Source organism: Eucyclogobius newberryi, unplaced genomic scaffold (assembly GCF_026437365.1).
Source record: "Eucyclogobius newberryi isolate DKJ021-1_F unplaced genomic scaffold, fEucNew1.0.hap1 SCAF_16, whole genome shotgun sequence".
NCBI lineage: Eukaryota > Metazoa > Chordata > Actinopteri > Gobiiformes > Gobiidae > Eucyclogobius > Eucyclogobius newberryi.
The window spans coordinates 36502682-36524653 of NW_027315790.1; the positions used below are offsets into that span (position 1 = coordinate 36502682).

A 21972-nucleotide genomic window follows, 5' to 3' on the forward strand; every position below is an offset into this window, starting at 1 on the left:
TCACAAAAAACGGAAGTGAAGGTGACCGTGGGAAACTTGACCAACATGGCGCCCGCAGAAGAGAAATAAATGAACACAAACTGAGTGTTTACTAAGCGTGAATGAGGAGTTCATGAAGAGAACAGACTAAAACAGGCTCAGAATGGAGACAATGGCCTTCTTTATGTGTCAGTCAGGTCTGTAATGAATTAGCCCTGGTTTAGTCCTGGTTTAGATCTGGTTTAGTCCTTGTTTAGTCCTGGTTTAGACCAGGTTTAGTCCTGGTTTAGACCTGGTTTAGTCCTGATTTAGACCTGGTTTAGACCTGGTTTTGTCCAGATTTAGTCCAGGTTTAGACCTGGTTTTGTCCAGGTTTAGTCCTGGTTTAGACCTGGTTTAGTCCTGGTTTTGTCCAGGTTTAGACCTGGTTTAGTCCAGGTTTAGTCCTGGTTTAGACCTGGTTTAGTCCTGGTTTAGACCAGGTTTAGTCCTGGTTTAGACCTGGTTTAGTCCTGGTTTAGTCCTGGTTTAGACCTGGTTTAGTCCTGGTTTAGACCAGGTTTAGTCCTGGTTTAGACCTGGTTTAGACCTGGTTTAGACCTGGTTTAGTTCTGGTTTAGACCAGGTTTAGTCCTGATTTAGCCCTGGTTTAGACCTGGTTTTGTCCAGGTTTAGTCCTGGTTTAGTCCTGGTTTTGTCTTGGTTTAGACCTGGTTTAGTCCTGGTTTAGACCAGGTTTAGTCCTGGTTTAGACCTGGTTTAGTCCTGGTTTAGACCAGGTTTAGCCCTGGTTTAGACCTGGTTTTGTCCAGGTTTAGTCCTGGTTTAGACCTGGTTTAGTCCTGGTTTTGTCCAGGTTTAGTCCTGGTTTAGACCTGGTTTAGTCCCCGTTCAGACCTGGTTTAGTCCAGGTTCAGCTCTGGTTTAGACCTGGTTTTGTCCAGGTTTAGTCCTGTTTTAAACCTGGTTTAGTACTGGTTTAGTCCTGGTTTACTTATGGTTTAGTCCTGGTTTAGACCTGGTTTTGTCCAGATTTAGTCCAGGTTTAGACCTGGTTTTGTCCAGGCTTAGACCTGGTTTACACCTGGTTTTGTCCAGGTTTAGTCCTGGTTTAGACCTGGTTTAGTCCAGGTTTGGACCTGGTTTAGACCTCGTTTAGTCCAGGTTTAGTCCTCGTTTAGTCCAGGTTTAGTCCTCGTTTAGACCTGGTTTAGTCCAGGTTTAGTCCTCATTTAGACCTGGTTTAGTCCTCGTTTAGACCTGGTTTAGACTTGGTTTAGTCCAGGTTTAGTCCTCATTTAGACCTGGGTTAGTCCTCATTTAGACCTTGTTTAGTCCTCTTTTAGACCTGGTTTAGTCCACGTTTACTCCTCGTTTATTCTCATTAATGATGGTTTATTTGTTTGTTCCAGAACACGTCTCAGATGTGGACCTGGGGAGTCCAAACCAGGACCAGGATCTGACTTTGATCCAAGTCCATGTGAAGGAGGAGCTAAGGGAGGAGATGAAGGAGGAGGTGAAGGAGGAGGTGAAGGAGGAGCTGAGGGAGGAGCTGAGGGAGGAGCTGAGGGAGGAGGTGAAGGAGGAGCTGAGGGAGGAGGTGAAGGAGGAGCTGAGGGAGGAGGAGCTGAGGGAGGAGGAGCTGCGTGTCACCTCCAAAGGTAGGGCCTAGGACACACAGGAGGAACTACATGTAACACACATGTGGCCCTGCACCAGGACATACTACATGTAACACACATGTGGCCCTGCACCGGGACATACTACATGTAACACACATGTGGCCCTGCACCAGGACATACTACATGTAACACACATGTGGCCCTGCACCAGGACATACTACATGTAACACACATGTGGCCCTGCACCAGGACATATTACATGTAACACACATGTGGCCCTGCACCAGGACATACTCCATGTAACACACATGTGGCCCTGCACCGGGACATACTACATGTAACACACATGTGGCCCTGCACCAGGACATACTCCATGTAACACACATGTGGCCCTGCACCGGGACATACTACACGTAACACACATGTGGCCCTGCACCAGGACATACTACATGTAACACACATGTGGCCCTGCACCGGGACATACTACATGTAACACACATGTGGCCCTGCACCAGGACATACTACATGTAACACACATGTGGCCCTGCACCAGGACATACTACATGTAACACACATGTGGCCCTGCACCAGGACATACTACATGTAACACACATGTGGCCCTGCACCGGGACATACTACATGTAACACACATGTGGCCCTGCACCAGGACATATTACATGTAACACACATGTGGCCCTGCACCAGGACATACTACATGTAACACACATGTGGCCCTGCACCGGGACATACTCCATGTAACACACATGTGGCCCTGCACCGGGACATACTACACGTAACACACATGTGGCCCTGCACCGGGACATACTACACGTAACACACATGTGGCCCTGCACCAGGACATACTACACGTAACACACATGTGGCCCTGCACCAGGACATACTACACGTAACACACATGTGGCCCTGCACCAGGACATATTACACGTAACACACATGTGGCCCTGCACCGGGACATACTACATGTAACACACATGTGGCCCTGCACCGGGACATACTACATGTAACACACATGTGGCCCTGCACCGGGACATACTACATGTAACACACATGTGGCCCTGCACCGGGACATACTACATGTAACACACATGTGGCCCTGCACCGGGACATACTACATGTAACACACATGTGGCCCTGCACCGGGACATACTACATGTAACACACATGTGGCCCTGCACCGGGACATACTACATGTAACACACATGTGGCCCTGCACCGGGACATACTACATGTAACACACATGTGGCCCTGCACCGGGACATACTACATGTAACACACATGTGGCCCTGCACCAGGACATACTAGACGTAACACACATGTGGCCCTGCACCGGGACATACTACATGTAACACACATGTGGCCCTGCACCGGGACATACTACATGTAACACACATGTGGCCCTGCACCGGGACATACTACATGTAACACACATGTGGCCCTGCACCAGGACATACTACATGTAACACACATGTGGCCCTGCACCGGGACATACTACATGTAACACACATGTGGCCCTGCACCAGGACATACTACATGTAACACACATGTGGCCCTGCACCGGGACATACTACATGTAACACACATGTGGCCCTGCACCAGTGGCACCTCCAGAATTTGTATTTATTTTTGTATTTAAATATGTTTCTTTTATTATTATTTAGAACATATAAAGAGCATAAAGCACAGAACATGACCAGAGAGCATTAAACTACAACAAAAAGAACACAAACGGCACAAACTATCACTGAAAACAGATTCGTGACACACGAAACATAAAACCAAAGGTCCAAAGTCTGTTAAACTTGTCCTTTTACAAATCTTCCGTATGTCGGTCACATGTGATTGACAGGACAGTCCCAGAACACGTCAGTGGTTTGCCTCCTGGTGGCGCTGTTTCTCCAACAGTTGCATTTCCCTGTGAAGAATGAGACCTTTGACCTTTGACCTGAAGTTATGAAGAAACATGACACATTTTATTGTTTAATTTCTCAATTATAATAACTCTTTATTTGTAAAAACCTATAAAAGTCCTGTTTCTCTTTCAACTCATGACCACATGACTCTCAGTATTAGACCTGTACAGGAACCTCAGGCACCACATGACTCTCAGTATTAGACCTGTACAGGAACCCCCGGCACCACATGACTCTCAGTATAAGACCTGTACAGGAACCTCAGGCACCACATGACTCTCAGTATAAGACCTGTACAGGAACCTCAGGCACCACATGACTCTCAGTATAAGACCTGTACAGGAACCCCCGGCACCACATGACTCTCAGTATAAGACCTGTACAGGAACCCCCGGCACCACATGACTCTCAGTATAAGACCTGTACAGGAACCTCAGGCACCACATGACTCTCAGTATAAGACCTGTACAGGAACCTCAGGCACCACATGACTCTCAGTATAAGACCTGTACAGGAACCTCAGGCACCACATGACTCTCAGTATAAGACCTGTACAGGAACCCCCGGCACCACATGACTCTCAGTATGAGACCTGTACAGGAACCTCAGGCACCACATGACTCTCAGTATTAGACCTGTACAGGAACCTCAGGCACCACATGACTCTCAGTATAAGACCTGTACAGGAACCTCAGGCACCACATGACTCTCAGTATTAGACCTGTACAGGAACCTCAGGCACCACATGACTCTCAGTATAAGACCTGTACAGGAACCTCAGGCACCACATGACTCTCAGTATTAGACATGTACAGGAACCTCAGGCACCACATGACTCTCAGTATAAGACCTGTACAGGAACCCCCGGCACCACATGACTCTCAGTATAAGACCTGTACAGGAACCTCAGGCACCACATGACTCTCAGTATAAGACCTGTACAGGAACCTCAGGCACCACATGACTCTCAGTATAAGACCTGTACAGGAACCCCCGGCACCACATGACTCTCAGTATAAGACCTGTACAGGAACCTCAGGCACCACATGACTCTCAGTATAAGACCTCTACAGGAACCTCAGGCACCACATGACTCTCAGTATAAGACCTGTACAGGAACCTCAGGCACCACATGACTCTCAGTATAAGACCTGTACAGGAACCTCAGGCACCACATTAGTCTCAGTATAAGACCTGTACAGGAACCTCAGGCACCAGATGACTCTCAGTATAAGACCTGTACAGGAACCTCAGGCACCACATGACTCTCAGTATAAGACCTGTACAGGAACCTCAGGCACCACATGACTCTCAGTATAAGACCTGTACAGGAACCTCAGGCACCACATGACTCTCAGTATAAGACCTGTACAGGAACCTCAGGCACCACATGACTCTCAGTATAAGACCTGTACAGGAACCTCAGGCACCACATGACTCTCAGTATAAGACCTGTACAGGAACCCTCGGCACCACATGACTCTCAGTATAAGACCTGTACAGGAACCTCAGGCACCACATGACTCTCAGTATAAGACCTGTACAGGAACCTCAGGCACCACATGACTCTCAGTATAAGACCTGTACAGGAACCTCAGGCACCACATGACTCTCAGTATAAGACCTGTACAGGAACCCCCGGCACCACATGACTCTCAGTATGAGACCTGTACAGGAACCTCAGGCACCACATGACTCTCAGTATTAGACCTGTACAGGAACCTCAGGCACCACATGACTCTCAGTATAAGACCTGTACAGGAACCTCAGGCACCACATGACTCTCAGTATTAGACCTGTACAGGAACCTCAGGCACCACATGACTCTCAGTATAAGACCTGTACAGGAACCTCAGGCACCACATGACTCTCAGTATAAGACCTGTACAGGAACCCCCGGCACCACATGACTCTCAGTATAAGACCTGTACAGGAACCTCAGGCACCACATGACTCTCAGTATAAGACCTGTACAGGAACCCCCGGCACCACATGACTCTCAGTATAAGACCTGTACAGGAACCTCAGGCACCACATGACTCTCAGTATAAGACCTCTACAGGAACCTCAGGCACCACATGACTCTCAGTATAAGACCTGTACAGGAACCTCAGGCACCACATGACTCTCAGTATAAGACCTGTACAGGAACCTCAGGCACCAGATGACTCTCAGTATAAGACCTGTACAGGAACCTCAGGCACCACATGACTCTCAGTATAAGACCTGTACAGGAACCTCAGGCACCACATGACTCTCAGTATAAGACCTGTACAGGAACCTCAGGCACCACATGACTCTCAGTATAAGACCTGTACAGGAACCTCAGGCACCACATGACTCTCAGTATAAGACCTGTACAGGAACCTCAGGCACCACATGACTCTCAGTATAAGACCTGTACAGGAACCCTCGGCACCACATGACTCTCAGTATGAGACCTGTACAGGAACCTCAGGCACCACATGACTCTCAGTATAAGGCCTGTACAGGAACCTCAGGCACCACATGACTCTCAGTATAAGACCCGTACAGGAACCTCAGGCACCACATGACTCTCAGTATAAGACCTGTACAGGAACCCTCGGCACCACATGACTCTCAGTATAAGACCTGTACAGGAACCTCAGGCACCACATGACTCTCAGTATAAGACCTGTACAGGAACCTCAGGCACCACATGACTCTCAGTATAAGACCTGTACAGGAACCTCAGGCACCACATGACTCTCAGTATAAGACCTGTACAGGAACCTCAGGCACCACATGACTCTCAGTATAAGACCTGTACAGGAACCCTCGGCACCACATGACTCTCAGTATGAGACCTGTACAGGAACCTCAGGCACCACATGACTCTCAGTATTAGACCTGTACAGGAACCTCAGGCACCACATTAGTCTCAGTATAAGACCTGTACAGGAACCCCCGGCACCACATGACTCTCAGTATAAGACCTGTACAGGAACCTCAGGCACCACATGACTCTCAGTATAAGACCATTGAGCTTCACATTCTGGGTCACACCAGCAACGCAAACATTTCACCTGAAATAAAGTACTTTTACACACAAGGTAAACCCCGCCCCTTTTTACTTTAGATAATTGTAGTTTCAAATTGCGTTCAAGGTTTCTTGCCTTGCCACAAGAGTTTGTTTTATTCCTCTCATTGAACTGCCGGATGGATTTCATGCTACACTGTCCTGCTGAATAAAGTGTATGGGCCAAAAACCTTTATTTTATTTTTATAAAGTAGTAAAAAAAAGAGGTATAATTTTCTCCAAGATGGTTGATCGGTGTCTATGGAGTACCACACCTAAATATCAAAGAACTTCCGTTTGCCATTTGAATTAGTAGATCTAGATTAGTAGATTTAATTTGTATCCAGACATTGGACCAACTTCTTGAAGAAAATGCATCACGTTGGGTTTGGAAATGTTTGGTTTGGTCAAATACAATAACAAACTATTTTGTGTTCCATCCCATCAATTGTAACACCATGAATTGATTTTGACTAATAAATTGGGCCAATGGTTTTGCGGAAAAAATTCCCCACTATCATTTTCCTTTCCGATTGATCCCAGGAGCTCTGTTGTCGGGGGCTTTAAGCCCCTGGTCGGGTCTCCCAAGGCAAATGGGTCCTAAGTGACAGGTCAGACCAAGAGTGGTTCAGAAGCCTCTTATGAATAGAGGGACATCAAGGCCAGTTACGTCGCCCGGATTGGCGTTACCGGGGCCCAATCTTGGGGTGAGAGGGTCCCTACGCCTTCGGGTTGGGGACAGGTCTCTCAGAATCAGAAAAGGTTTATCCGACCTGCTCGTCCCAGAGTCCTGGAGACGTACAGGTCCTGCAGAGATGGAAGTCTGCAGCTGATCACCTTCTCAGCAGAGGGCGCTGTAGTCTCTGTTTGTCCCTGGGTGTGGCTCCAGCGTACCACACTGTGATGGAGGAGGTGATGATGGTAGAACTGCACCATCATCAGCTTGTCTTTCTTCAGCTGCTGCAGGAAGTACATCCTCTGCTGGAGCTTCTTGATGAGGAGCTGATTGTGGCTCCTCCCACTTGAGGTCCTGGTGATGATGGTGCAGAGGAAGCGGAGGGAGTCCACGGTGGTGAGGGGGGAGTCTCCCACGGGACATGGGAGCAGCTCTCCTGGAGATGTGAGTTGAAGACCCTCCTGACAGAGGCTCCACAAGACGATCCCCACAGACCCCCACAATGCACTTGGGCCAAGTCTGTCCAGCTTCCTCGTCCACCAGAGGATCCAACTCACCACCAGGTGGTGCTCTACAGCTCCGCCCCTCTCTTCACCCGAGTGTCCGAGACACGCACCAGGACACCTCCTGTGTCCTGGTGCCATGTGACCTGATGGACCTTGTGTTGAACATGGTGTTCAATAACTGACCGCTCGGGTTCAGATCGGGGCTCCGCCCCTCTCCAGGTGTCACCGTTATTGTCCAAATGGGCGTTGAAGTCCCCCAGTAGAACAGAGTCCCCGGTCAGTGCACTGTCCAGTTCCCCTCCCAAGGACTCCAAGAAGGCACTGCTGTTCGGCCCCTGGACCGACACAACAGTGAGAGACATTTCCCCCACCTGAAGGCGAAGGGAGCGACCATCTCGTCCACCGGGGTTGAACTCCAACATGTGGCGGCTGAAGCTGAGGGGCTATAAGCAAGCCCACACCAGCCCCGCCCACACCAGCCCCGCCCACACCAGCCCCGCCTCTCCCCGAGGGCAGCACCAGAGAAGTGGAGCGTCCAGTCCCTCTGGAGGAGATGGTTCCAGAGCCCAAACTGTGCTGGAGGTGAAGCCGACTATATCTAGTCGATATCGCTCAACCTCCCGCACAAGCTCAGGCTCCTCCCCCCAGCACAAGCTCAGGCTCCTCCCCCCAGCGAGGGGACATTCAATGTCCCCAGAGTTAGTCTCTGTGTCTGGAGATGTGGTCGTCGAGGCCCCTTATGGATCCTCCTGCGGGTGGGGGGCCCACAGGAGGACGACCCCACATCGCTCTTTCGAGCTGTGCCCGGCCGGGCCCCAAAAAAAAATAAGGGGTCCTATGTTAAAATCTAATTTGACATGTTGAGATGTTTTTATTTAAATAGCTTGCGCGTGTGCGTGCGTGTGTGGCTAAACGTCTGTGCTGTACTTTGTGTTTCAGGTCCAGAGATTAAACAAGAGGAAGAGGAGCAGAGAGAGGAAGAGGAGCAGAGAGAGGAAGAGGAGCAGAGAGAGGAAGAGGAGCAGAGAGAGGAAGAGGAGAAGAGAGAGGAAGAGGAGAAGAGAGAGGAAGAAGAAGGAAAAGAGAGGGGTGAGAAAAGGAAGAGGAAGGATACAGAGATGATAGAAGAGGAAAACGCCAAACCAAAAGAGTCTGAGGGAGGAAGTGACGTCACCCCTGAATCCCCGCCCCCAATGACATCACAGCTCAGAGTGCGGGCCGAGTACAGGTGCTCTCTCTCTTTTTGTCTCATGTTTTTTTATGTCTGATTTTTGTCCTTCTGTTGTTTGCTGTACAAGAATTTAATGTTTTGAATGAGCCGAGTGTGAAGGGTTAGGGTTGGGGGAAGTGTCCGGGGTGAGGCAAGTCTGGGCCTCCCTCCTTAGACTGCTGCCCCCGCGAGCCGGCCCCGGATGGTGTTCAGGTGCAGTCTGTATTATTGTGTCTGTGGTGTGTTCAGGTGCAGTCTGTATTATTGTGTCTGTGGTGTGTTCAGGTGCAGTCTGTATTATTGTGTCTGTGGTGTGTTCAGGTGCAGTCTGTATTATTGTGTCTGTGGTGTGTTCAGGTGCAGTCTGTATTATTGTGTCTGTGGTGTGTTCAGGTGCAGTCTGTATTATTGTGTCTGTGGTGTGTTCAGGTGCAGTCTGTATTATTGTGTCTGTGGTGTGTTCAGGTGCAGTCTGTATTATTGTGTCTGTGGTGTGTTCAGGTGCAGTCTGTATTATTGTGTCTGTGGTGTGTTCAGGTGCAGTCTGTATTATTGTGTCTGTGGTGTGTTCAGGTGCAGTCTGTATTATTGTGTCTGTGGTGTGTTCAGGTGCAGTCTGTATTATTGTGTCTGTGGTGTGTTCAGGCGCAGTCTGTATTATTGTGTCTGTGGTGTGTTCAGGCGCAGTCTGTATTATTGTGTCTGTGGTGTGTTCAGGCGCAGTCTGTATTATTGTGTCTGTGGTGTGTTCAGGCGCAGTCTGTATTATTGTGTCTGTGGTGTGTTCAGGCGCAGTCTGTATTATTGTGTCTGTGGTGTGTTCAGGTGCAGTCTGTATTATTGTGTCTGTGGTGTGTTCAGGTGCAGTCTGTATTATTGTGTCTGTGGTGTGTTCAGGTGCAGTCTGTATTATTGTGTCTGTGGTGTGTTCAGGTGCAGTCTGTATTATTGTGTCTGTGGTGTGTTCAGGCGCAGTCTGTATTATTGTGTCTGTGGTGTGTTCAGGCGCAGTCTGTATTATTGTGTCTGTGGTGTGTTCAGGCGCAGTCTGTATTATTGTGTCTGTGGTGTGTTCAGGCGCAGTCTGTATTATTGTGTCTGTGGTGTGTTCAGGCGCAGTCTGTATTATTGTGTCTGTGGTGTGTTCAGGCGCAGTCTGTATTATTGTGTCTGTGGTGTGTTCAGGTGCAGTCTGTATTATTGTGTCTGTGGTGTGTTCAGGCGCAGTCTGTATTATTGTGTCTGTGGTGTGTTCAGGTGCAGTCTGTATTATTGTGTCTGTGGTGTGTTCAGGCGCAGTCTGTATTATTGTGTCTGTGGTGTGTTCAGGCGCAGTCTGTATTATTGTGTCTGTGGTGTGTTCAGGCGCAGTCTGTATTATTGTGTCTGTGGTGTGTTCAGGCGCAGTCTGTATTATTGTGTCTGTGGTGTGTTCAGGCGCAGTCTGTATTATTGTGTCTGTGGTGTGTTCAGGTGCAGTCTGTATTATTGTGTCTGTGGTGTGTTCAGGTGCAGTCTGTATTATTGTGTCTGTGGTGTGTTCAGGCGCAGTCTGTATTATTGTGTCTGTGGTGTGTTCAGGTGCAGTCTGTATTATTGTGTCTGTGGTGTGTTCAGGCGCAGTCTGTATTATTGTGTCTGTGGTGTGTTCAGGCGCAGTCTGTATTATTGTGTCTGTGGTGTGTTCAGGCGCAGTCTGTATTATTGTGTCTGTGGTGTGTTCAGGCGCAGTCTGTATTATTGTGTCTGTGGTGTGTTCAGGCGCAGTCTGTATTATTGTGTCTGTGGTGTGTTCAGGCGCAGTCTGTATTATTGTGTCTGTGGTGTGTTCAGGCGCAGTCTGTATTATTGTGTCTGTGGTGTGTTCAGGTGCAGTCTGTATTATTGTGTCTGTGGTGTGTTCAGGTGCAGTCTGTATTATTGTGTCTGTGGTGTGTTCAGGTGCAGTCTGTATTATTGTGTCTGTGGTGTGTTCAGGCGCAGTCTGTATTATTGTGTCTGTGGTGTGTTCAGGCGCAGTCTGTATTATTGTGTCTGTGGTGTGTTCAGGCGCAGTCTGTATTATTGTGTCTGTGGTGTGTTCAGGCGCAGTCTGTATTATTGTGTCTGTGGTGTGTTCAGGCGCAGTCTGTATTATTGTGTCTGTGGTGTGTTCAGGTGCAGTCTGTATTATTGTGTCTGTGGTGTGTTCAGGTGCAGTCTGTATTATTGTGTCTGTGGTGTGTTCAGGTGCAGTCTGTATTATTGTGTCTGTGGTGTGTTCAGGCGCAGTCTGTATTATTGTGTCTGTGGTGTGTTCAGGTGCAGTCTGTATTATTGTGTCTGTGGTGTGTTCAGGTGCAGTCTGTATTATTGTGTCTGTGGTGTGTTCAGGTGCAGTCTGTATTATTGTGTCTGTGGTGTGTTCAGGTGCAGTCTGTATTATTGTGTCTGTGGTGTGTTCAGGTGCAGTCTGTATTATTGTGTCTGTGGTGTGTTCAGGCGCAGTCTGTATTATTGTGTCTGTGGTGTGTTCAGGCGCAGTCTGTATTATTGTGTCTGTGGTGTGTTCAGGTGCAGTCTGTATTATTGTGTCTGTGGTGTGTTCAGGTGCAGTCTGTATTATTGTGTCTGTGGTGTGTTCAGGTGCAGTCTGTATTATTGTGTCTGTGGTGTGTTCAGGCGCAGTCTGTATTATTGTGTCTGTGGTGTGTTCAGGTGCAGCACGTGCGACCGGACCTTCCGTAAAAAGCGTGACCTCGTGGGTCACATGACACGTCACACGGGACGGAAACCGTTCAAATGTGACAAGTGCGGACTGTCGTTCTGTCGGACTGAGACCCTGAAGAAACACAAGCCCAACTGCAGCGGTAGGACCCTAAACCGGGACTAAACCGGGACTAAACCAGGACTAAACCAGGATTAAACCTGGTCTAAACCAGGACTAAACCTGGACTAAACCAGGACTAAACCAGGATTAAACCCGGTCTAAACCAGGACTAAACCAGGACTAAACCAGGATTAAACCCGGTCTAAACCAGGACTAAACCTGGACTAAACCAGGATTAAACCCGGTCTAAACCAGGACTAAACCAGGACTAAACCAGGATTAAACCCGGTCTAAACCAGGACTAAACCTGGACTAAACCAGGATTAAACCCGGTCTAAACCAGGAAACCAGGATTAAACCCGGTCTAAACCAGGTCTTTCCTTGTTTGTTTGTCATTGTGTCCAGGTTCAGAGGAACTTTTCACCTGCGAGGTGTGTGGGCGGAGCTACACTCACCGTGGTTACCTGCTTATGCACGTTAACTCCGCCCACTCAGGCCGCCGCCTCACATGCAAAGTCTGTGCACGCACGTTTGTCCACAACTCACACCTGCTGAGCCACAAGTGTTTCCACGTCAAAGAGACAAGGAAGGAGGAGCTAGGAGACGAGGGGCGAGGAGACGAGGGGAGAGGAGGCGAGGGGAGAGGAGACGAGGGGAGAGGAGACGAGGGGAGAGGAGACGAGGGGAGAGGAGTTGAGGGGAGAGGAGGCGAGGGTAGAGGAGGCGAGGGTAGAGGAGACAAGGGGAGAGGAGGCGAGGGGAGAGGAGGCGAGGTAGGAAATGAGTCAGGTGGAGAAAGAAACCCACGGGAAAAGAAGTCAGAGCGAGGAGGGTTCACCAGGAAAGAAGGGGCAAGACAAGGAGACAAGGAGGTAAAAAAAGGAGACGAGGAGGCAAGAGGCGGAGACGAGGAGATGAGCAAACAGAAGACTAAAGGTACTTTTTTTAGTGTTGTCATTGGGGACTAATGTCTTTTTTTCCATTTGTCTGATGTCTGTCCCTCTCTCAGACCTTGATTGTTGGTGATGTTTGTGTCCATTACTTTGTGATGGCCTTTTTTCCTGCCTCCACAAGTACACTCCACAAGTACACTCCACATGTACACTCCACAAGTACCCTCCACAAGTACACTCCACATGTACACTCCACATGTACACTCCACAAGTACACTCCACAAGTACCCTCCACAAGTACCCTCCACATGTACACTCCACAAGTACCCTCCACAAGTACCCTCCACATGTACACTCCACATGTACACTCCACATGTACACTCCACAAGTACCCTCCACAAGTACACTCCACATGTACAATCCACATGTACACTCCACAAGTACACTCCACAAGTACCCTCCACAAGTACCCTCCACATGTACACTCCACAAGTACACTCCACAAGTACCCTCCACAAGTACCCTCCACAAGTACACTCCACATGTACACTCCACATGTACACTCCACAAGTACACTCCACAAGTACCCTCCACAAGTACCCTCCACATGTACACTCCACAAGTACCCTCCACATGTACCCTCCACATGTACACTCCACATGTACACTCCACATGTACACTCCACAAGTACCCTCCACAAGTACACTCCACATGTACACTCCACATGTACACTCCACAAGTACACTCCACAAGTACCCTCCACAAGTACCCTCCACATGTACACTCCACAAGTACACTCCACAAGTACCCTCCACAAGTACCCTCCACATGTACACTCCACAAGTACACTCCACAAGTACACTCCAAAAGTACACTCCACATGTACACTCCACAAGTACACTCCAAAAGTACAATCCAAAAGTACAATCCACATGTACACTCCACATGTACACTCCACAAGTACACTCCAAAAGTACACTCCACATGTACACTCCACAAGTACACTCCACAAGTACACTCCACATGTACACTCCACAAGTACACTCCAAAAGTACACTCCACAAGTACACTCCACAAGTACACTCCACAAGTACACTCCACAAGTACACTCCACAAGTACACTCCAAAAGTACACTCCAAAAGTACACTCCAAAAGTACACTCCACAAGTACACTCCACAAGTACACTCCACATGTACACTCCACAAGTACACTCCACATGTACACTCCACATGTACACTCCACAAGTACACTCCAAAAGTACACTCCACAAGTACACTCCACAAGTACACTCCACAAATACACTCCACAAGTACAGTCCACAAGTACACTCCACAAGTACGTTCAAAAGTACACTCCAAAAGTACGTTCAAAAGTACACTCCACAAGTACGTTCAAAAGTACACTCCAAAAGTACACTCCACAAGTATGTTCAAAAGTACACTCCAAAAGTACGTTCAAAAGTACACTCCACAAGTACGTTCAAAAGTACACTCCACAGGTACACTCCAAAAGTACACTCCAAGTGAAGACAGGTTGAAGTATCTGGGGGTTTAATTTCACCCTTGGAAAGGAGTGACTTTACTTCCCATTATTCGGGACCTTAAGGATAAAGTGGGCCGAGCTAATTACAAGCCTAGAAATAACGTGTCGGACACGGTCAATGACCGACGCAAAAATCTGTTTTGACCGACTCCAAAATCATAATTTTTCGCTGTAATATATTTTTAATTGGCAAAATCAATGTGGTGAACATGCCCACAGCGATTCCTCTGCACAAACTGGGCGCGCTACACTACAGTAAAGCAGCGGAAGCGGCGGAAGCAGCGGAAGCGGCGGAAGCGGCGGAGCACATGTGTCAAACACAAAGAACAACCTGCGGCTGCAGGACACTCAAGACGATCACTGTCAAGAAATGGATTGATGATGATCTCGCTAAGTGACTGGCTAGAGCCGTCCTTCTCAAAGAGTGGGGCAACACGTGGGAGGAGTTTGAGCGTCAGACGCTTTGGACGCTCCACCAGAGCGGCCCAGAGGGAGGGTGTCATGGAATGAGACATACACCAATGCTATTCCTTAACACATAGAGAACACAATTCAACTTAGAATATGAAATGACACAGAAATATCAGACTTTTGTGTGGCATGCACGGAAAAAACGCCGGGACCGGTCACGCAGGCTGTTGTAAGCAGCCTGCGTGACCCTCCTGCGTCTCACACCGTTTTTTCTCATGCATGTTGGTTTTATTAGATATTCTGGAATAGGCGGGTCACATTTCTCATTGGTCAGCTTCACATCAAGGCACTTGTCTTTTACAACAGCTGGTATTTTTCCGTAGAGATAAAGCCTGCAAGGGGGGGTGCAACTCCCCCCCTGGGGTGTTACCCAAACTCCCCTGAGTAAACATTCCGTTGCTCCATCTTTACGACCCCTTCACAAACAAATGCTGTCACACACCCGTTTTTCTCTTAGACTAATGATGCAGATAATATATCACTATTATGCAGATAAAATACATCACAGAAATATAATCATATATTCACATTTTATCTCAGAGGGAAAGAGAGAAGAGGAGACGGGTAGTTCCAGAGCGTAATCTTACCTGTAAATGCTTTTTTGTTCTTCACAAATCTGTTTGTTGTTGGCGTGAGCCAAAGGAAAGTTTCAAGCCCCTCCCCCGAGCGTTACCACGGAGATCATCTCACTAATAAATTATATAATGCTTAAAAGAGCTACAATGAGGGGCCAATAAGCATACTTTTATATAATTTAATCTGTTTGTGGCAATTTTATTTTTAAATGAATATGCTGCATTAAAGAGTAGTGAAGTTAATTGTTTAAAACTGTGACTGATTCAGAATTAGCCATGACAGGTACCAAATGATCGGTACCTGTCATGTTGACAGGGATGTAAAAATAATTATTTCAAGGCTTGTAATATAAGATCGTCACAGAGGGTTGAGCTCCTCAAATTTGTCATCAAAAGTACATTCAAAAGTACACTCCAAAAGTACACTCCAAAAGTACACTCCAAAGTACATTCAAAAGTACACTCCAAAAGTACACTCCAAAAGTACACTCCAAAAGTACACTCCAAAGTACATTCAAAAGTACACTCCAAAAGTACACTCCAAAAGTACACTCCAAAAGTACACTCCAAAAGTACATTCAAAAGTACACTCCAAAAGTACACTCCAAAGTACATTCAAAAGTACATTCAAAAGTACACTCCAAAAGTACACTCCAAAAGTACACTCCAAAAGTACATTCAAAAGTACACTCCAAAAGTACACTCCAAAAGTACATTCAAAAGTACATTCAAAAGTACATTCAAAAGTACACTCCAAAAGTACACTCCAAAGTACACTCCAAAGTACACTCCAAAGTACATTCAAAAGTACATTCAAAAGTACACTCCAAAAGTACACTCCAAAGTACACTCCAAAGTACATTCAAAAGTACACTCCAAAAGTACATTCAAAAGTACATTCAAAAGTACACTCCAAAAGTACATTCAAAAGTACACTCCAAAAGTACACTCCAAAAGTACACTCCAAAAGTACATTCAAAAGTACACTCCAAAAGTACGTTCAAAGGTACACTCCAAAAGTACACTCCACAAGTACACTCCACAAGTACGTTCAAAAGTACACTCCAAAAGTACACTCCACAAGTACACTCCAAAAGTACACTCCACAAGTACGTTCAAAAGTACACTCCACAAGTACACTCCACAAGTACGTTCAAAAGTACACTCCACAAGTACACTCCACAAGTACGTTCAAAAGTACACTCCAAAAGTACACTCCACAAGTACGTTCAAAAGTATACTCCACAAGTACGTTCAAAAGTACACTCCACAAGTACACTCCAAAAGTACACCCCACAAGTACGTTCAAAAGTACACTCCACAAGTACGTTCAAAAGTACACTCCACAAGTACACTCCAAAAGTACACTCCACAAGTACGTTCAAAAGTATACTCCAAAAGTACACTCCACAAGTACACTCCACAAGTACGTTCAAAAGTACACTCCAAAAGTACACTCCACAAGTACGTTCAAAAGTGGACTCCAAAAGTACACCCCACAAGTACGTTCAAAAGTACACTCCACAAGTACACTCCAAAAGTACACTACACAAGTACGTTCAAAAGTATACTCCAAAAGTACACTCCACAAGTACACTCCACAAGTACGTTCAAAAGTACACTCCAAAAGTACACTCCACAAGTACGTTCAAAAGTGGACTCCAAAAGTACACCCCACAAGTACGTTCAAAAGTACACTCCACAAGTACACTCCAAAAGTACACTACACAAGTACGTTCAAAAGTACACTCCAAAAGTACACCCCACAAGTACGTTCAAAAGTATACTCCACAAGTACACTCCAAAAGTACAGTCCACAAGTACACTCCAAAAGTACACTCCAAAAGTACATTCAAAAGTACATTCAAAAGTACATTCAAAAGTACACTCCAAAAGTACACTCCAAAGTACACTCCAAAGTACACTCCAAAGTACATTCAAAAGTACACTCCAAAAGTACACTCCAAAGTACACTCCAAAGTACATTCAAAAGTACACTCCAAAAGTACATTCAAAAGTACATTCAAAAGTACACTCCAAAAGTACATTCAAAAGTACACTCCAAAAGTACACTCCAAAAGTACACTCCAAAAGTACATTCAAAAGTACACTCCAAAAGTACGTTCAAAGGTACACTCCAAAAGTACACTCCACAAGTACACTCCACAAGTACGTTCAAAAGTACACTCCAAAAGTACACTCCACAAGTACACTCCAAAAGTACACTCCACAAGTACGTTCAAAAGTACACTCCACAAGTACACTCCAAAAGTACACTCCACAAGTACGTTCAAAAGTACACTCCACAAGTACACTCCACAAGTACGTTCAAAAGTACACTCCAAAAGTACACTCCACAAGTACGTTCAAAAGTATACTCCACAAGTACGTTCAAAAGTACACTCCACAAGTACACTCCAAAAGTACACCCCACAAGTACGTTCAAAAGTACACTCCACAAGTACGTTCAAAAGTACACTCCACAAGTACACTCCAAAAGTACACTCCACAAGTACGTTCAAAAGTATACTCCAAAAGTACACTCCACAAGTACACTCCACAAGTACGTTCAAAAGTACACTCCAAAAGTACACTCCACAAGTACGTTCAAAAGTGGACTCCAAAAGTACACCCCACAAGTACGTTCAAAAGTACACTCCACAAGTACACTCCAAAAGTACACTACACAAGTACGTTCAAAAGTATACTCCAAAAGTACACTCCACAAGTACACTCCACAAGTACGTTCAAAAGTACACTCCAAAAGTACACTCCACAAGTACGTTCAAAAGTGGACTCCAAAAGTACACCCCACAAGTACGTTCAAAAGTACACTCCACAAGTACACTCCAAAAGTACACTACACAAGTACGTTCAAAAGTACACTCCAAAAGTACACCCCACAAGTACGTTCAAAAGTATACTCCACAAGTACACTCCAAAAGTACAGTCCACAAGTACACTCCAAAAGTACACTCCACAAGTACACTCCAAAAGTACACTCCACAAGTACGTTCAAAAGTACACTCCAAAAGTACACTCCACAAGTACGTTCAAAAGTATACTCCACAAGTACACTCCAAAAGTACACTCCACAAGTACGTTCAAAAGTACACTCCAAAAGTACACTCCACAAGTACGTTCAAAAGTACACTCCACAAGTACGTTCAAAAGTACACTCCACAAGTACGTTCAAAAGTACACTCCAAAAGTACACTCCAAAAGTACATTCAAAAGTACATTCAAAAGTACGTTCAAAAGTACATTCAAAAGTATCCATTTATTTTGAGTTTTGAGGCCCAAGTTCATAGTTCTAAAGTTCAGAGGGATGGAAATGTCTGAGGAAGTGTCTGGGGAGAGGGAAGTCTGGGAGTCCCTGCTTAGACTGCGGCCCCTGTAACCCGGCCCTGGAGAAGAGGAAGAAGATGGATGCTGCCATCTCACGCTGGAATCTCCACCACTTGATCAATCGTTATGTCTCTCCCCACCTCCAGGGGGCGCTCTTCTGTTTGATTTGTAACCCTGCACCTCCAGCCACGCCCCCGTAAAACTGATCAAGTTTGTGGACGATACCACCCTCATTGCCATGACGACACCACCCTCATCGCCTCAAGTGGGAGCCCCATCACCAGGACCTCAAGTGTGGTACTCTGAAGCCACAGCCAGGGACAAACAGAGACTACAGCGCCCTCTGATGAGAAGGTGATCGACTGCAGGACCTGTACGTCTCCAGGACTCTGGGACGAACAGGCCGGATCACAGCCGACCCGTCTCACCCTGGACACGGACTATATGAGCCACTCCCCTCAGGCAGGAGGCCACTCCCCTCAGGCAGGAGGCCACTCCCCTCAGGCAGGAGGCCACTCCCCTCAGGCAGGAGGCCACTCCCCTCAGGTCATAAGAACAGTTTCTTTCCCTCTGCCGTTGGACTCATGAATACTTCCTAAGCACTTTGCACTCACTGCACTGTCACTTTTTATTGCACTAGATATTTTATTTTATGTACATATCATGTATATTTTTAACTTTTCTTACCTATTTTGAAGACCCTGTAGTTATTCATTGTTCAGTGTGTGATGTTTGTGTTGCACCAGGACAAGTTCCTTTGTTCATGAACCTGTTCATTGACAAATGGCAATAAACTTTATTCTGATTCTGATTCAATCTTAGCATTAGCTTGAGAGGCTGGTTATCTTAGCATTAGCTTGAGAGGCTGGTTATCTTAGCATTAGCTTGAGAGGCTGGTTATCTCAGCATTAGCTTGAGAGGCTGGTTATCTTAGCATTAGCTTGAGAGGCTGGTTATCTTAGCATTAGCTTGAGAGGCTGGTTATCTTAGCATTAGCTTGAGAGGCTGGTTATCTTAGCATTAGCTTGAGAGGCTGGTTATCTTAGCATTAGCTTGAGAGGCTGGTTATCTTAGCATTAGCTTGAGAGGCTGGTTATCTTAGCATTAGCTTGAGAGGCTGGTTATCTTAGCATTAGCTTGAGAGGCTGGTTATCTGGATGTCAAAGTACCAGAACTGGAACCTCCATTTTCTCCACTTTCTTGCACAAAAGTAATTATCACTCTATTTTTAATTGGTTTCTTTTCTGCAGGTTTCTAAAGATAAAGACTCCGGTGGGTCACAAAGGGTTCATAGTTCCTGGGTTTGTCTGGTGGGTCACAAAGGGTTCATAGTTCCTGGGTTTGTCTGGTGGGTCACAAAGGGTTCATAGTTCCTGGGTTTGTCTGGTGGGTCACAAAGGGTTCATAGTTCCTGGGTTTGTCTGGTGGGTCACAAAGGGTTCATAGTTCCTGGGTTTGTGCGCCGAGAGTAGAACAAATGATGATCTTCATATTCACGGTTCTAACTGGTGCTTTGCTCCCGCAGATTCCCGCTTCGTGTGCAGCGTCTGTGGTAAAGTCTTCTCTCAGAGCGCCAGTCTGTACCGACACACTCGTATCCACACCGGCGAGCGCCCGCACGCCTGCGCTCTGTGCGGGAAGACCTTTCCGTGGCCCGCCGACCTCAAACGCCACCTCAAGTACCACTCGTCGGAGCGCCCGTTTGTGTGCGAGCTCTGCGGCCGCGCCTTCATCGTGAACGAGGCTCTGATCTCGCACCGCCGCACGCACTCCGCCACCAAACCTTTCAGCTGCTCCATCTGCGGAAAAGGCTTCACTCGCCGACACCAGCTGCAGGAGCACGGCCGACTGCACCGCGACAGCCGAGAGTATCGCTGTGACCAGTGTGGACACGTCTACCGCAAGCAGGGGGCGCTGCAGAACCATCTGCGCAAACAGCACTGAGCCAGGGAGGAGCCAGGGAGAGGGAGGAGCCAGGGAGAGGGAGGAGCCATGGAGAGGGAGGAGCCATGGAGAGGGAGAAGCCAGGGAGAGGGAGGAGCCATGGAGAGGGAAGAGCCAGGGAGAGGGAGGAGCCAGGCAGAGGGAGGAGTCATGGAGAGAGAGGAGTTAGAGAGGAGTCAGGGAGAGGGAGGAGTCCGGGAGAGAGAGGAGTCATGGAGAGGGAGGAGCCATGGAGAGGGAGGAGCCATGGAGAGGGAGGAGCCAGGGGGCGCTGCAGAACCATCTGCGCAAACAGCACTGAGCCAGGGAGGAGCCAGGGAGAGGGAGGAGCCATGGAGAGGGAGGAGCCAGGGAGAGGGAGGAGCCAGGGAGAGGGAGGAGCCATGGAGAGGGAGGAGCCATGGAGAGGGAGGAGTCAGGGAGGAGTCAGGGAGAGGAAGGAGTCAGAGAGGAGTCATGGAGAGGGAGGAGTCATGGAGAGGGAGGAGTCATGGAGAGGGAGGAGCCATGGAGAGGGAGGAGCCAGGGAGAGGGAGGAGCCAGGCAGAGGGAGGAGTCATGGAGAGAGAGGAGTCAGGGAGGAGTCAGGGAGAGGAAGGAGTCAGAGAGGAGTCAGGGAGAGGGAGGAGTCATGGAGAGGGAGGAGTCATGGAGAGAGAGGAGTTAGAGAGGAGTCAGGGAGAGGGAGGAGTCAGGGAGAGGGAGGAGCCATGGAGAGGGAGGAGCCATGGAGAGAGAGGAGTTAGAGAGGAGTCAGGGAGAGGGAGGAGTCCGGGAGAGAGAGGAGTCAGAGAGAGGGAGGAGTCAGGGAGAGGGAGGAGTCATGGAGAGGGAGGAGCCATGGAGAGAGAGGAGTTAGAGAGGAGTCAGGGAGAGGGAGGAGTCCGGGAGAGAGAGGAGTCAGAGAGAGAGAGGAGTCAGAGAGAGGGAGGAGTCAGGGAGAGGGAGGAGTCATGGAGAGGGAGGAGCCATGGAGAGAGAGGAGTTAGAGAGGAGTCAGGGAGAGGGAGGAGTCCGGGAGAGAGAGGAGTCAGAGAGAGGGAGGAGTCAGGGAGAGGGAGGAGTCATGGAGAGGGAGGAGCCATGGAGAGGGAGGAGCCATGGAGAGGGAGGAGCCAGGGAGAGGGAGGAGCCATGGAGAGGGAGGAGCCATGGAGAGGGAGGAGTCAGGGAGGAGTCAGAGAGAGGGAGGAGTCAGGGAGAGGGAGGAGTCATGGAGAGGGAGGAGCCATGGAGAGGGAGGAGCCAGGGAGAGGGAGGAGCCATGGAGAGGGAGGAGCCATGGAGAGGGAGGAGTCAGGGAGGAGTCAGGGAGAGGGAGGAGTCAGGGAGAGGGAGGAGTCATGGAGAGGGAGGAGTCAGAGAGGAGTCAGGGAGAAGGAGGAGTCAGGGAGGAGTCAGGGAGAGGGAGGAGTCAGGGAGAG

At 48.0% G+C, this 21972-nt stretch overlaps 1 protein-coding gene across 1 annotated transcript; it reads left to right on the forward strand.

Moving 5' to 3' along the window:
• The first annotated feature begins 40 nt into the window (after positions 1–40).
• Positions 41–21472, forward strand: LOC140361558 (uncharacterized). Its single transcript, XM_072447270.1, has 7 exons — positions 41–176; positions 1392–1640; positions 8694–8982; positions 11662–11813; positions 12179–12406; positions 12569–12709; positions 20130–21472. Exons 1-7 carry the CDS (start codon positions 143–145, stop codon positions 20546–20548), a joined length of 1512 nt encoding a protein of 503 aa, XP_072303371.1. The 5' UTR covers positions 41–142; the 3' UTR covers positions 20549–21472.
• The last annotated feature ends 500 nt before the right edge of the window (positions 21473–21972 follow it).